At 40.6% G+C, this 15,171-nt stretch overlaps 2 protein-coding genes and 2 non-coding genes across 4 annotated transcripts; 1 reads left to right on the top strand and 3 right to left on the bottom strand.

Moving 5' to 3' along the window:
• Nucleotides 1–394: 394 nt before the first annotated feature.
• trnap-ugg (transfer RNA proline (anticodon UGG)) lies at nt 395–466 on the bottom strand. The gene has a single exon. It is a non-coding gene; the product is annotated as a tRNA-Pro (tRNA).
• Nucleotides 467–750: 284 nt separating this feature from the next.
• Nucleotides 751–822, bottom strand: trnap-agg (transfer RNA proline (anticodon AGG)). The gene has a single exon. It is a non-coding gene; the product is annotated as a tRNA-Pro (tRNA).
• Nucleotides 823–2,128: 1,306 nt separating this feature from the next.
• On the top strand, nt 2,129–5,710 carry LOC139070191 (protein FAM200C-like). Its single transcript, XM_070551926.1, has 3 exons — nt 2,129–3,723; nt 5,423–5,594; nt 5,657–5,710. Exons 1-3 carry the CDS (start codon nt 2,129–2,131, stop codon nt 5,708–5,710), a joined length of 1,821 nt encoding a protein of 606 aa, XP_070408027.1.
• A 3,040-nt stretch (nt 5,711–8,750) lies between these two features.
• On the bottom strand, nt 8,751–14,816 carry tmem147 (transmembrane protein 147). Its single transcript, XM_015949492.3, has 8 exons — nt 14,713–14,816; nt 14,285–14,379; nt 13,920–13,989; nt 11,343–11,408; nt 11,118–11,254; nt 10,775–10,859; nt 10,518–10,639; nt 8,751–9,460 (listed from the first exon to the last, which is right to left on the bottom strand). Exons 2-8 carry the CDS (start codon nt 14,359–14,361, stop codon nt 9,340–9,342), a joined length of 678 nt encoding a protein of 225 aa, XP_015804978.1. The 5' UTR covers nt 14,362–14,379; nt 14,713–14,816; the 3' UTR covers nt 8,751–9,339.
• Nucleotides 14,817–15,171: the final 355 nt, after the last annotated feature.

The raw sequence follows: 15,171 nt of genomic DNA, 5'->3' as shown, positions 1-15,171 counted from the left end.
AAGTGACTTTAGAACAAGTACTTTTTAGCAATGAAAGCTGGGCTTGTTTTAGATTTGAACCCGGTATTTCTTGCACCCAAAGAGATAACCATACTCCTAGACCAACGAGCCTCTTGTTTTAGACTTAAAAGATAATGAAACTCAAGGATGACCTTTTCATCTGGTATTATCTACTAGCAAACGTGGAGATGTTTCACTAACCGACTGTTCATGTTAAAGTTCTGTGGGTTCAATGTAATTGGGAGTCGGCTGAAAGAGAATGTTTTTCCTGGGTCTTTATCAAATGAATAATAGGCTGTGTGTGAAGGAAACCCCAACTTGTCAGGTTTTTTTCCACTTCATTTATGTGTAATTCATCCTTGGCAAAAACACAACACAACAATGAGTGTATCTAGGGCTCGTCCAGGATTTGAACCCGGGACCTCTCGCACCCAAAGCGAGAATCATACTCCTAGACCAACGAGCCTCTTGTATATCTCTTCAAAATTCATGAAGCTCAGGGATGACCTTTTCATCTGGTATTACCTAATAGCAAATGTGGAGAGTCTTTCACTAACCTACTGGTCAAGTTAAAGTTCAGTGGGTTCAATATAATTGGGAGTTGGCTTAAAGAGAATGTTTTCTTGGGTCTTTATCAAATGAATTATAGGCTGTCTGTGAAGAAAACCCCAATTTGTCTGGTTGTTCTTTCACTTGACAGATCTGTTAATCATACTTGCCAAACACACATCTCAACATTGATTGTATCTTAGGCTCGTCCGGGATTTGAACCCGGGACTTCTCGCACCCTAAGCGAGAATCATACTTCTAGACCAACGAGCCACGTTATTAACAATAAGTTCTTCAGGAAACTAAAAAATTCAAGCCAAAACTTCCACAGTTTATTATGTTGTCCTAAGATAAAAAAAAGAGGCTATGTTTCATTTTGGATTGTTGATTTAGTTAGTATTTTTGACAACCAGCTAGTGACCTTGTTCTTTTCAATCAACATGGCAATCCTTTGAGGATCATTGTCAAGATTTCCATGACATTGAGTGTATCTGTTATGCTCGTGTATGTAACAAGAACATTTTGCCCTTACTCTTTGATTTTTAGTACACAGTAGATTTTAAAAACTTAAAGAGTTGGCAAAGAAACAAGATTTAGTTGAGGGAAAAAATTAATGTTTGAGTGAGGTTGTGTTGCAAATGATTGAGTTCCTCTTTGAATAGAAATCATTCTCCTCAAATGCCCTTTATTTATATTAAGTGACTTCAGAACAAGTACTTTCTAGCAATGAAGGCTGTGCTCGACTAGGATTTGAACCCCGTATCTCTTGCACCCAAAGCCATAACCATGTTCCTAGACCAATGACCCTCTTGTATATGTCTTCAAAATTCATGAAACTCAAGGATGACCTTTTCATCTGGTATTACCAACTAGCAAACGTGGAGATCTTTCACTAACCTACTGTTCAAGTTAAAGTTCAGTGGGTTCAATATAATTGGGAGTTGGCTTAAAGAGAATGTTTTTCTTGGGTCTTTATCAAATGAATAATAGCCTGTGTGTGAATAAAACCTCAACTTGTCAGGTTGTTCTTTCACTTGAAGGATGTGTTAATCATACTTGGAAAACACACATCTCAACAATGATTGTATCTTGGGCTCATCCGGGATTTGAACCCGGGACCTCTCGCACCCTAAGCTAGAATCATACTCCTAGAGCAGTGGTTCTTAACCTGGGTTTGATCGAACCCTAGGGGTTCGGTGAGTCGGTCTCAGGGGTTCGGTGGAGCCTCTGCCGCAGAGGTCCACCCCTCAGTCTAGTCTGCAGTTAGTGGGCACAGTCATTGAATGCGTCCTGCTCGGAGATTTCCTACCGGTCCGCTTTGAGGTCGCTGGTTTATGCAGCAGAGTGCGACCTCTGTATATGGGCTGTATATGTGCCTGAGTGAGACTCCCTACAGGTCCGCTTTGAGAGCACTGGATAAGCAGCAGAGTGAGACCTCCTTCTCAGTCGGGACCAGCGGTGTGCGTCAGTGACGTTGGGTTAGCGTGACGCCGACCCCACGTCCACCTCCAACCGCCAAAACGTGTGACTGTCGGTTTGTCGTGTGATTTCTTACGGAATATTTTAATCCATGCTAACTATGTCGGGCAAAAAAAGAAAGTGGTCGGACGAATATGTAAAACATGGATTTACATGTATCACGGAAAGTGACCAGAGTCAGCGTCCCATCTGCATGATTTGCAATGCCAAGTTGAGCAACTCTAGTCTCGCACCTGCAAAACTGAAGGAACACTTCTTGAAGCTGCATGGAGATGGGGAATACAAGAACACGCTTGCTGAATTCAAGGTGAAGAGAGCCAGATTCGACGAAAAGGCCACTCTGCCTGCTCTTGGATTCGTACCCATCAACAAACCGATCCTCACAGCATCGTATGAAGTTGCTTATCTGATCGCAAAGCAGGGCAAACCGCACACCATTGGCGAAACACTCGTAAAACCAGCTGCGTTAAAGATGGCGAATCTGATACCCGGAACAGCGGCTGAAGGTAAATTATCCCAAATTCCTCTTTCAAATGACACCATCAGCGACAGAATAGAGTGCATGAGTAAAGACATCTTGGCTCAAGTAGTCGCGGATCTGATTTCAAGCCCGGCAAAATTCAGCCTTCAACTCGACGAGACCACCAACGTTTCCAATCTAAGCCAGCTTGCCGTTTTTGTGCGCTATGTGAAAGACGACATGATAAAAGAAGAGTTTTTATTTTGTAAGCCTCTTACAACAACAACTAAGGCAGCTGATGTGAAGAAGCTTGTGGATGACTTCTTCAGAGACAACAACCTTTCATGGGATATGGTTTCTGCAGTTTGTACGGACGGAGCTCCAGTGATGCTGGGAAGAAAGTCTGGTTTTGGCGCGCTAGTAAAAGCCGACGCACCGCACATCATTGTTACACATTGCCTTCTGCACAGGCATGCGTTGGCAACAAAAACCTTGCCGCCCAAAATGGCAGAAGTATTAAAAATTGTAGTGGAATGTGTGAACTATGTGCGCAATAGTGCTCTGAGGCACCGCATCTTCAGTGAGCTGTGTAAAGAAATGGGCTCTGAATTCGAGGTACTTCTTTACCATTCGAATGTTCGGTGGTTATCCCGGGGACAGGTGCTGAATCGTGTTTTTGCCATGCGTGTGGAATTAGCCCAGTTTTTGCAAGAGCACCAACATTGTCATGCAGATTGCTTCAAAGATTCTGAGTTCATTCTCATTTTAGCATACATGGCTGATATATTCGCAGCTCTCAATCATCTAAATCAGCAGATGCAGGGTGGTGGAGTTAACATAATGGAAGCAGAAGAAAACCTGAAGGCTTTTCAAAAAAAGTTACCGTTATGGAAACGACGAGCAGAGAACAACAACTTCGCAAACTTCCCCCTTCTGGACGACTGTGTAAGTAAGATCGAAGATGTGTGTGGACTTGGAGACATATCTGTACCCATGGAACTGAAGCAAACAATTGCCACGCACTTAGATGAGCTTGCGAAGTCTCTCGATGGATACTTCCCAACAAGAGCATCATATCCAGCATGGGTGAGACAGCCGTTCACGTTTGCTATTGAGACAGCAGATGTCAATGATGAATACCTCGACGAAATCATTGAACTTCAGCAGAGCCAGGTTCAACAGCAACTCTTCAGAACAACAACGCTCTCAACGTTTTGGTGTCAACAAATGGAAAAGTATCCAGTTATTGCTAAGAAGGCCCTGGATTTTTTTGTACCATTTGTTACAACATATCTTTGTGAGCAATAGTTTTCGAGGATGCTGGACATAAAAACTAAGAAAAGGAACAGACTTTGCTGTGAAAATGACATGAGACTGGCACTTTCCAAGGTGAAGCCACGCATATCTGAACTGGTCTCTCAAAGGCAACAGCAGAAGTCACACTGAGGTAAGTTGTTTTGAGTTCATGCACTGTGTTGGTTTTGTTATTTGAACAAGGTGATATTAATGCACAATTCATTTCGTAAACCAGTAAAAAAAATCATATTTTATTTTTTACTAAAGAAGGGTTCGGTGAATGAGCATATGAAACTGGTGGGGTTCGATGCCTCCAACAAGGTTAAGAACCACTGTCCTAGACCAACGAGCCACATTTATAAAGATAAGTTCATCAGGAAATTAAAAAATTCAAGCCATAACTTCCACAGTTGTTTATGTTGTCCTAAGATAAAAAAGAGGCTATGTTTCATTTTGTATTGTTGATTTAGCTAGAAATTTTGACAACCAGCTAGTAACCTTGTTCTTTTCAATCAACATGGCAATCCTTTGAGGATCATTATCAAGATTTCCATGACATTGAGTGTATATGTTATGCTCATGTATGTAACAAGAACATGAGGTCCTTACTCTTTGATTTTTAGTTCACAGTAGATTTAAAACACTAAAGGGTTGGTACATAAACAAGATTTGGTTGAGGGAAGAATTCATGTTTGAGTGAGGTTGTGTTGCAAATGATTGAGTTGCTCTACGGGTAAAAATAATTCTCCTCATTTTACCTTTATTATTTATATTAAGTGACTTTAGAACAAGTACTTTTTAGCAATGAAAGCTGGGCTAGTCTGGGATTTGAACCCGGTATTTCTTGCACCCAAAGAGAAAACCATACTCCTAGACCAACGAGCCTCTTGTTTTAGACTTCAAAAATAATGAAACTCAAGGATGACCTTTTCATCTGGTATTATCTACTAGCAAACGTGGAGATGTTTCACTAACCGACTGTTCATGTTAAAGTTCTGTGGGTTCAATGTAATTGGGAGTCGGCTGAAAGAGAATGTTTTTCCTGGGTCTTTATCAAATGAATAATAGGCTGTGTGTGAATAAAACCCCAACTTGTCAGGTTGTTCTTTCACTTGATTGATGTGTTAATCATACTTGGAAAACACACATCTCAACAATGAATGTATCTTGGGCTCGTCCGGGATTTGAAACCGGGCCTCTCGCACCCATAGCGAGAATCATACTCCTAGACCAACGAGCCACTTATAAGTTCTTCAGGAAACTAAAAAATTCAAGCCAAAACTTCCACAGTTTATTATGTTGTCCTAAGATAAAAAAGAGGCTACGTGTCATTTTGTATTGTTGATTTAGTTAGAATTTTTGACAACCACTGAACACACAATCTCATACAAAATCCTGCTTCTCACCTACAAATGTATCCACTGTCTCGCCCCTCCTTACCTCTCCGATCTCCATAGGCGTCATTTTAACCGGGGACGCCGGGGACATGTCCCCGGCAAAATTTGTGATTGGCAGCTGTGTCCCTCCCACTTTCAAAAAAGCCTGCTGATGAGGATTTTTGTTTCACCAACTCAGATCTTATACCAGGGGTCAGCAACCTGTTCCCATCAAAGAGCCATTATTACCCATTTCCCACAGTAAAGAAAACACCGCAGTAGCCGCAGCATTGTGGGCGGAGCCTACCCTCAGACAGCAGAGCGCTGCTCACAACCAGGTGACAGCAGCCGGTACCGGTCATGCGCATGGGCATCACACCCGTGGGGGATTCAACACCCACACTTTTCCAGCTGTTTTGCTCACCTCCACACCAGTCTGGTTTCTTTATGTCGCACTCACTCTGTTTGCCTCATCTCCTTCTTCACCTCCCGACAGCCGATGTCGGGTTTCCAGAGAGCAGGAGAGGCAGGGACGGAAGAGCTCGATTGAATTCATGATTTTACATCTTGACATTAGCTGTACAAAGTCTGAGTTTGATAAAGTGAAGAACAACCATTTGCAGAGGTTTATAACAGGCGCGGCGCCAGGTTTTCATTTTTGGGTGGGCCACGGTAATTCTGGACGGGCCTTAATAAGCAGTGACAGTGAAGCAGGCAGGTCGCACTAGAAAATTTCGTTTAAAAAGATGTCATATGTTTTCCCCCGTCATTTTTATTTCTAAAATATGAAGTAAAAACTCACAATTTAATTTTCATTCATTTGTCATTAATATGTAGTCTAGACCCGTGCGTTAAGTGGACCATCTTCCAGTAAACGCAAAGCTTCCAGCCCACCTTTCCAAATGCGTAAAACATGCACCACAGCCGTTAGGCGCGCCGCGCGCACCGTCAGCTACATCAGCCCAGACAAGAGCAGAGCAAATAGAGAAAGAATAGAGGATAATTCTGTCTGGATGTGGATGGAGATTACATTTTACAGCAGCCTGATCATCATTAAATAAAACCATCACCTGTCTTCTAGTCCATGCTATCAGCATTATTTTAATTGGTGTGTGTGTGTGTGTGTGTGTGTGTGTGTGTGTGTGTGTGTGTGTGTGTGTGTGTGTGTGTGTGTGTGTGTGTGTGTGTGTGTGTGTGTGTGTGTGTATGTGTGTGTGTGTTTTCCACTTCCAACACTGGTCTAACCAACCAGACCAGCGTGTCCAGTAACATATTAATGTCACAATTAAACAGTTTCACTTCATGTAGGCTAGGAACATTTCACCTGCCGTGGCCCGACCGCTTCTGCTCCACATAAACTTTGTGCGTAATCAAATGTCTCTACAGGTGCTTTCTGAGCTGCTATTCTGCCTCAGACTGGATGCGTCATGCGTCTCCATATTAGAGACGGGAAAAAGCGCTGTTCAGCCAAAGTTTAATAATTTCATAAAAAGAACATTTTCCAAGTGAAACATCCCTCAGAGAGACCGGGTTTCCAGAACGCTTCAGTGGGAGGAAATCTTATCGCATGCACTGTGGTTCTGCGCTGCGCTGCAAACCCCTTCTACAGATCTTCAGCTCACTGTCCACTGTGGGCGCTCCGAGCCGCGCTGAACACAGTGTCCAGTATAAAGCTCTGATGTTCTGATGGGAATCAAGTTACCTCTGCGATGTGCGTATTAAAATGTCAGCTCATCCATGCGCATCAGTGTGCGTCGGGGTAATTCTTTCAAAACAACCAACATCCTTGAGTTTATCCATCAAAATACAGTCAAATGGAAATATCTGTAACCTGCCATTTAACTGTTTTGCCTTCTTGTGAAGATTGTTGCAAAGAGAAACAACTAAACTTGATTAACCCCAGAACCATGCGCACTGCGCTGTACGTCGTGACTGTAAATGAGGGGAAATGATTTAATCGGATCCTTTTCTTTTCAACATGGTTTAATGTAAAGTTTCATTCAGTACAAATTTTAGTTACACCAATCTAACGAGACAGAGCCTGGATTTGTATTCTGAACAGTTTAAACATGTTTAAAACGGAGAAATGTGTGACGCGTCTAAAATTCGCACCTGCTCTGCTATTATGGAAATTAAACAAGGTGAATAACATGAAATTATTTTAGGCATAGACAACATCTCCCACACTTTTGAAAATCTTGCAACGCGCCTGGTCGCTCGTGTACGTCAAAGTTATCTTTCATAAGAAGATAATCAATAAAACGATTTATATAAAGATGATCCAGAAGTTGTAGCCCGTCTCTGCCTACAATATTTTGATATTTTTCACCCTGTTGGTGGTTTTACTGAGCAGGTGCCACTTTTGTCACACGCTTCTTTTAAAAACATGTTTAGACTGTTCAGAATACAAATCCAGGCTCTCAGAACCAGAGCGCATGTGAGAAGGTTCCTCCCACTGAAGCGAGTGTTTTCCAAACCCGGTCTCTCAGAGACTTGTCACTTAGAAAATGTTCCCTGATTATGAAACTTTGGCTGAATAGTGCTTGTTCCTGTCTCCAATGTGGCGACGCATCCAGGAGCCGTCTGAGGAGAATCCCAGAATCTGACATCCTCCAGCTCAGGAAGCGCATATGATTACGCACAAGCGTGACGCGTCAACCCGGTCTCACAGTAAGACCGGGTCGGAACTGTTCAGGTTTACGCAGACAATCTTTACATTTAGAATTAGCATACACATGTAAAATTAATGCAGTAAAATATAAAGCATTTTATTTAAATATCCATTCATTATTTTACAAGCACAGAGAGCCGCATCAGATGGATGGAAGAGCCGCATGCGGCTCCAGAGCCGCCGACCCCTGTGCTAGCCATATTGTCCCCAGCAATTTTTAAACCCCACTCAAGTGTATGGTTATTGTCCCCAGCAATTCTGAAAACAAACTGATGCCCTTGCCGATCTCATCCATGTTGCTGTCTCATCTCGCTCCCTCAGCTCCTCCTCTGCCATTCACCTTGTGGTTCCTCCTGCTCATCTCACCACCGTTGGAAACAGAGCTTTCAGTCGCTCTGCTCCTCGGCTCTGGAACTCACTTCCTCCTGACATCCGAAACACTGACTCCCTCCTCTCATTCAAATCCAAACTCAAAACTCACCTGCTCAACCTGGCTTACTCTCTAGACCACAAACTCTTTACTCTGACATTTATAGCATACTTTCTGTAATTTTATTGTTTAAATTATCTTGCTCTTATTTGTGTGTAAATTTTATCCTGTTTTGTGAGGTGACCTTGGGCTTTGAAAGGTGCCTATAAATTAAATGCATTTTTATTATTATCCTCAGTAAGCTGAGTCCATTTAAATGATGTAATATATGTAGAAACAGGACTCTTCTTGGGTGTGTAAGTTATGAAAGTATTATTTAGATTTTATCCACAATTCATGAAAATGTCTTCAAGCCAAATTATCTGTTATTTCTAATCTGTTAAACCTAATGGTCTAATGGGTCACTGACCATTGTCAAACAGCAGGTGACACATGGTCACATGGTCTGAGTCATGTGTCTGTGGAAAAACGAAACAGCTGGAGACATAAAACAAAACAAACATATTTATTTGTGTAGAAACCAGTTAAAAGTCATCATTGTTGGGTCAGAAATACGAAACACATCTTAGTTCATTCATAACTATGAAGGTATATGAGGGTTTTTCTTTACAAAAAGTGTTTTTGCTGTAATTTTTGAATTATTTATTAGTACATAAACTCAAATGTGTAGCCCCTAAGGACCTGAGGTTGTGATTCATCACTTCATTAATCCAAATCTTGATACCATCTCCCTGGAGAACATTAATAAAGAAATGCTTAACTGTTGCTCTTATGCAAAATTCACCTTTTCATCTGTGTGACAGCTCGGGTAAGCTAGATCTCACACAGAAGCCTTTTGATGTCACGGTCACCTTTACCTTTGACCTGCTGACTAGATGTAGTCAAAGATTTACTGAGTTTTCACGTGTTAACAAACCAAAATACACAACTCCATGATGCTCTAGCTAATCAGAAACCATCTTCTATCGATCTTTAAAAGCTGCAAGATGATTCAAAAACTGGAATCAAGCATCAGCTCTGGCCCACGACAACCCTGGTCCTGGTTGATCTCAGACTCTTAAAGGCTTCTGAGTCCCCCTTAGTTGCTGTGGACCAGGGTGACAAACAGGAAAAGTGAGCAAAGAGCGATGGCCCCAGTCAGCACAGCTTTCACCAGCAGCAACGTCCAGCTCCCCAACATGAAGACATGGACGAACAACCTGAGGACATAAGAGGGGATAGTTAGATCATCCTTAAACCAATCCATCAGCAGACTCAAACAGATTCACACAGGTAGAATGAGTAGGGACTAGGGGTGGGCGGTATGACCCAAACTAGAGGCTATGGGGTTTTGTTTAAGGCCGATGCCGATTTTTAAAGAATGTTGTTGCCGATGGTCGATATCTAAACATTTTAGCAGCACATTGATTGTGAAAGACAACTAAACACTCACTGTGTGCAATATAAATTAAATAAGTCAAAAAATCTCTTGGTATTTATTGAACTTCTAATATAAAACAAACTCAAAACATTAAAAAAACAGTGTGTTGGGGTCCTTTGGGTCCTTTCTTCAGTCTAGTTGTGGCAGCAGTTGGCCACAAAGGTGTCTGATTATTATTATTATTATTTTTTTTTTTGGATCAGTTGTTTTTTTCCTGGCCGATATAGAAAAAACTAAACATGTCGACCGGCTGATACATCAGTCGGCCTCTAACCCAAACATATCAAATTTTAGAGCAGTGGTCCCCAACATTGTTTCACAAGGACCCCGTTTCCTGTATCCAAGTCCACCCAGCCGCCCCCAACCCCAACTCCTAGGTGTGTGTGCACACAATTAAAAGTGAATAATTACAAACTTTATAATGTGGGTGGGTGTGTTTCCTGGAATTTATGAAAGTAATTTTTACAAAAATAATCTTGGTAACCTCACAACCTCAGCACACACAAAATTGTGGGGACCCCCTGCAACCTTTTGAGGACCCCTTGGGGAGTCACGGACCATTGCCCCGAGATAAACATTTCTATTCTAACCCTATTTATTGACTTAGACGTTTGTAGTTATAAAGTAAATAAAATATATTTCAGTAAAGTTCACAGGAACGCATTATGCTATGCCCCCTCCGGGTCGGGAGACATTTAGATGTCTAACTTGTGATTTCATTTGTAAATGTTAGAGTATGTCAGCTTGAAATAGTCCTTCCTAATGATATATGATATTAAATACTGTACGCACCACTTTGACTTACTACACTGAATGTTCTCCAACATGGTACTTACTCCATTAGGAAGGCTTTGTAAACACACAAGGCTAGCAGCACCGTGACAGGCAGCCTGAAGCTCTTAGGAAGGTCGTATCGAGTGAACATCCACACCACTGCTGCCATGGCGATATAATGGACCTGTACACAGAAAAACGTGTTTTATGTACACAAAAAGGCCCCATTACACGTTTACATTTCTGTAAAAATTGTCATGTCATCCAGAAATAACTAAAAAATTTTAGACGGACATGATGGTAAAAAATGGCTCCTCACCAAACTAATGTTTGAGTCAAAGCTCATCTGGATGTACTTCCAGTCAAACTCGATCCCTCTGGCTCCAACCCAGAGAGGGAGGAACCTGACAGTCAGACACAAATGTAGCGTTAACACGGAATAACTGAACAAAAGCAAAGGTAGGCAATGTTCGATCCAGCATGTTTTAGTCGTTTCTCTGCTCCAACCTGACACAATGGTTAATGACCTGTTCAGCAGCTCATCCAGCTCTACAGACGCCTGTTAATCACCTGATTATCAGGTGTGTTGAAGCAGAGATCTCCACTCCAGCACACCTGGTTACAAGGTTGTCTACCCATGTTCTAGACCTGTCACTGCACACCTGGACATCACCAGCTCTGCTGTCGCCCAGCCCATTGCAGCCACCATAATCTTGTACTCTCCTTTCCCAGCGTTCCGGGACATCACCAGATGGAGGCCCAACAGGTCTGCTAGGTCCACTGTGGCCTTCATGAATTCCTGACAAAGAGAAAAGGATCTGAGCTATTATGCACAAACACACACTTCCATAGATGTGTAGATGCTGAGGTAAGATTTCAACACTCACCCCAATAAAGTCAATAACTCCTGCTCCTCCTTCCCATGTAGGGAAAAATGTAGCGAGGAACAGCATCTACAATTCAGAGACAAGCTTGGTCACACAGACCATTTGATGTTTTCTTTGCTGTGATTTTAAAAATACTTTAGAGTTGGAAGATTTATTAGAACGGTTGTCAACACTTTTGGCAAAACATAAACAATGCCTATGACCAACTGGTAAAGAGCTGAAGGCAGAACACTTCCTCAGGATCATCAACATCTCACACGCTGCCCTTTATTCTACAAATAAATAAAGTTACTAAACAAGTCATGTTCTCTTCTTGGTTCAGGGGTAGTCCGGTGTTTAATCCAGATTGGAGCAGAGTTGTTTTCATTAACGACGACTAAATGATTTTGTTGACTACCTTTTTTTTTCCTTATAAGGAAAACAAGATGCTGACAAGCTAACAATAGCTCTTTCGTGGTTAAAAGATGAGTTTTCATTGACAAGAATAGTTATGCTCAAAATGCAAATTTCTGCTAAAAATCCTGCAGGACCCACCGGCATGCAGCACAGATCTCAACAGTCCTGTGTGCCAAGAAAGTGCTTCCCTGCTGCGGGAACACACATCGCTTAACACTTTTTGAGGAAGTAAAAGGCCAGAAATAAGAGCGATCACGAGGCTACATTTAAATTATTCATAATTTTAACATGTTTCTTATCCGTGTGCTTCCTGAAAACTTGTTTTTGGGCAAATAAGTGAAAGAAGGTGTTTTTAACGTGTTTTACCCGAGTGCGGTTAAGACGAATGTCATTGTGTCAGGATAATGTTTTTGCTGCCTGGTTCCTAATAACAGGTCACACTGCTGCTCTTTTAAACCAACAGCATCACAGTTTAGGCACAGCTAAATGTTTATGAGCATGTTGCTGCCGCAGGTACAGACTGGCCACAGCCTGAGTGAGAATGCAAATAGCATCACCGTTGATGCCCAAGTGCAGATCTTGGTAATCTAAAGGAATTCTGTGGGCTGATGGTATCTCACACCACTCTAGATGTATGGGAAAACATTATTGCATTTAAGCAGGTTGACTTTGACAGAAAGGTGGGATGTGAGCATTATGCATTTAAAGACACCAAGTTAGATGTCTGACAAATCATAATTAAATCCAACAATATACGTGTTTTGTTTATATTTAAATGTTACGTAGAATACTCTGTATGCTCCCAAGTGTTCGTTCTGGTGAGGGGAGAAATTCTCTAAGACTGCAGGAAGCAGCAGAAACACTAAGGAATGATCTTCCTTTATCCTTACGTAGCATTGACAGTCTGGAAACTTTTAAAAACAGCTAAAGACCCTTTTATTTAAAGCTGCTTTTACCTAAACCTTTTATTTTCTAATTGTTAACTCAATTTTTTTCATCTTTCATCTGTTTATGAAATGTTATAATTTTATGACATTATTTTTTCTGATGTTAATCTATTTCTGTTTTGAGAGCATTATGATTGTATGACTTTGTTTTATTTTGTTTTCATTTATGTGAAGCACTTTGTGATTCTATGTCTGTGATAAGAGCTATATAAATAAAATTTACTTACTAAATAAAGCTGATAAGTGGTGTTTTCTGTGTGTGACCCTTGAGGTAGCGGTCAGTGCTAAACTGTCTCTCTCTCCCCCGCAGCCGTGCATGCTTCAACACAGTGACTCATTCCTTTTGTTGTGTGTAGGCTAAGAAGTGTTATTTTGTTTTTACACACTGGCCCTTTAAGCATATTTTAATATTTTGCCATATGCGTTAGCTTAGGGACAGTCTTGTCTTCTATTGTTCTTCTTCTTATTATTGTCCATCTGAAATCCATGCTTTATTAATTTGTCTTAATTAAAAACCAAAAAAGAAAAAGTGAAAGGTTTTTTTTTATTTGTTGTTATTTGATGTCTTGCTTTTTGTATTATCAGTTTCAGCCTCGGACCAAAAATACAAAATGGAAAAAACGGGCCACATATAAACTGATGCATCGGGTTTACATGGACAGGTGTGTGTAGGGAGCATGTACAGGGTGGGGAGGGAGGATCCAGTGAACTGCTGGAGAAAAAAATGCACCACTTGTCCATTAAATATTAAAATTAAACAAGGTTCTGTATGACTTTTTCTGTTTGTTGTGTCCAATTCAAATTTTATTTATTAATTTTTATTTTTCATTTTTTGATTTCTGGTTTTTAATTGAAAATAAATTAAATCAGATTATTTGGCATTTTTCCTGACTGAAAAAATACAATCTGAAAAGCAAACTGCCCAATGCGTGAGTATGTGTGGACTCTCTGGATATGTTGAATACATCAAACAGCGTAGTGTCACATGTGCACATTACAGCTGCCTGCCACACCGAGGTAAATCATAGTTAAACACGTAAAATGTGTAGCTGTTTGACATTAGTGCAGTTTCTGTGAGAAAATATACTAAACGTTTGTAGATTGTAATTATTGATGGGAAATTTAATCTAACAAAACAAATAACAGGTGGAAAAATAAACAACAGTTTATGGATTCATAAATCTGTCCAACTCTATTACGAGTAAAACAAAAACAGAAAACAAATCCTACTCACCTTGCAAAGTTGAACAAACAGGTATGTCGCTCCAGCCTGGACGCATCTCCAAAAAGCATTGTATTCTGAGCTAAAAACAACAACAACAACAACAACAAAAGAACACATTAAAACAACAAGAGGTTTAGAACAATTCTACTTCGAGGCTTAATAAATTACAGACTGAATGAGTCCTTTAGTAAACATACTGTATGGATCTAAAGCGATTATACAAAGCCTCCACCAAAACCTGACGTTACTAAGAAGATTATTAGAGTGGACAGTCTCAGGACACATGCTACTTCTGCTACAGAGCAGTGGACCAAAGGAGGACATACTTCATCAGACTGAGACTGGATAAAGACAGATACTAAAGCAACACTCACAGTCCGCTGCACTTGTAGGTTATAAAATATGGAAAATAGGCGAGAGCAAAGCAGTTCCCGAAGTGGAAAAGCGTCATGACGCCACCTGGTGCTCCCTGAAAGGCAGACAACATAAAAATGCCTATAAGAGTCTACCCGTAGCTATATCATAGAGCTAAATCCACGCGCTGACAATAAAAATAACAGAAACAGATATTTAGTAGCAGCTGTGTAAGAGGTTAAACATTTGCATTCAGAGCCAACAGAGTAATAAAGTAGTGTGATTACAAGCAATCGTTTGTACATTATTAGCTAACACCTCGCTGTTTGAAGCTAACGTCGCTTCTCCCGGGGGGAAAAAAGACAAACACGAGGTGATGTCATAATGAAGCGAACAGGTAAAACAATTTGTTGTCAGGAAACACAAGTGATTGAATCATACAACTCACTAAGATCTTCAAATGGGAGAAAATGAGCAGCACACGGTGGAATCCTAGGGTGGAATCAATGACAACCGGAAGTGATTTTGGCTTTGCCTCCAAATGCGACCGGTAACAACAGGAATCAAATAAACTGTTCCGCAAAATGACTCTCCCTGTGGTTACGAGCATCATACTGGTACAGCAGTCCTTTTATTCTATAAAATACTTTTTTACCCTAAATTTGAAAAAAAATTTATATTTGTTTTATTATAGGTTTCTTTTTTTATTTTTTATACTTTTATTACTACGTTTTAATTTTCTTTATTATTATTATTATTATTATTATTATTATTATTATTATTATTATTACTATAGTGGTGGTGGTGGTGGTAGTAGTAATAGTAGTAGTAGTAGTAATAGCAGTAGTGGTCTGTCTCTGGTATTCTGGTATGGTTTCTTCAAAAATAGCAAAATTTCTATTGTAAA

This window comes from Nothobranchius furzeri, chromosome 5, assembly GCF_043380555.1.
Source record: "Nothobranchius furzeri strain GRZ-AD chromosome 5, NfurGRZ-RIMD1, whole genome shotgun sequence".
Lineage (NCBI taxonomy): Eukaryota > Metazoa > Chordata > Actinopteri > Cyprinodontiformes > Nothobranchiidae > Nothobranchius > Nothobranchius furzeri.
The sequence above is the reverse complement of the archived record's forward strand: the minus strand, read 5'-3'. Positions and strand labels throughout refer to the sequence as shown.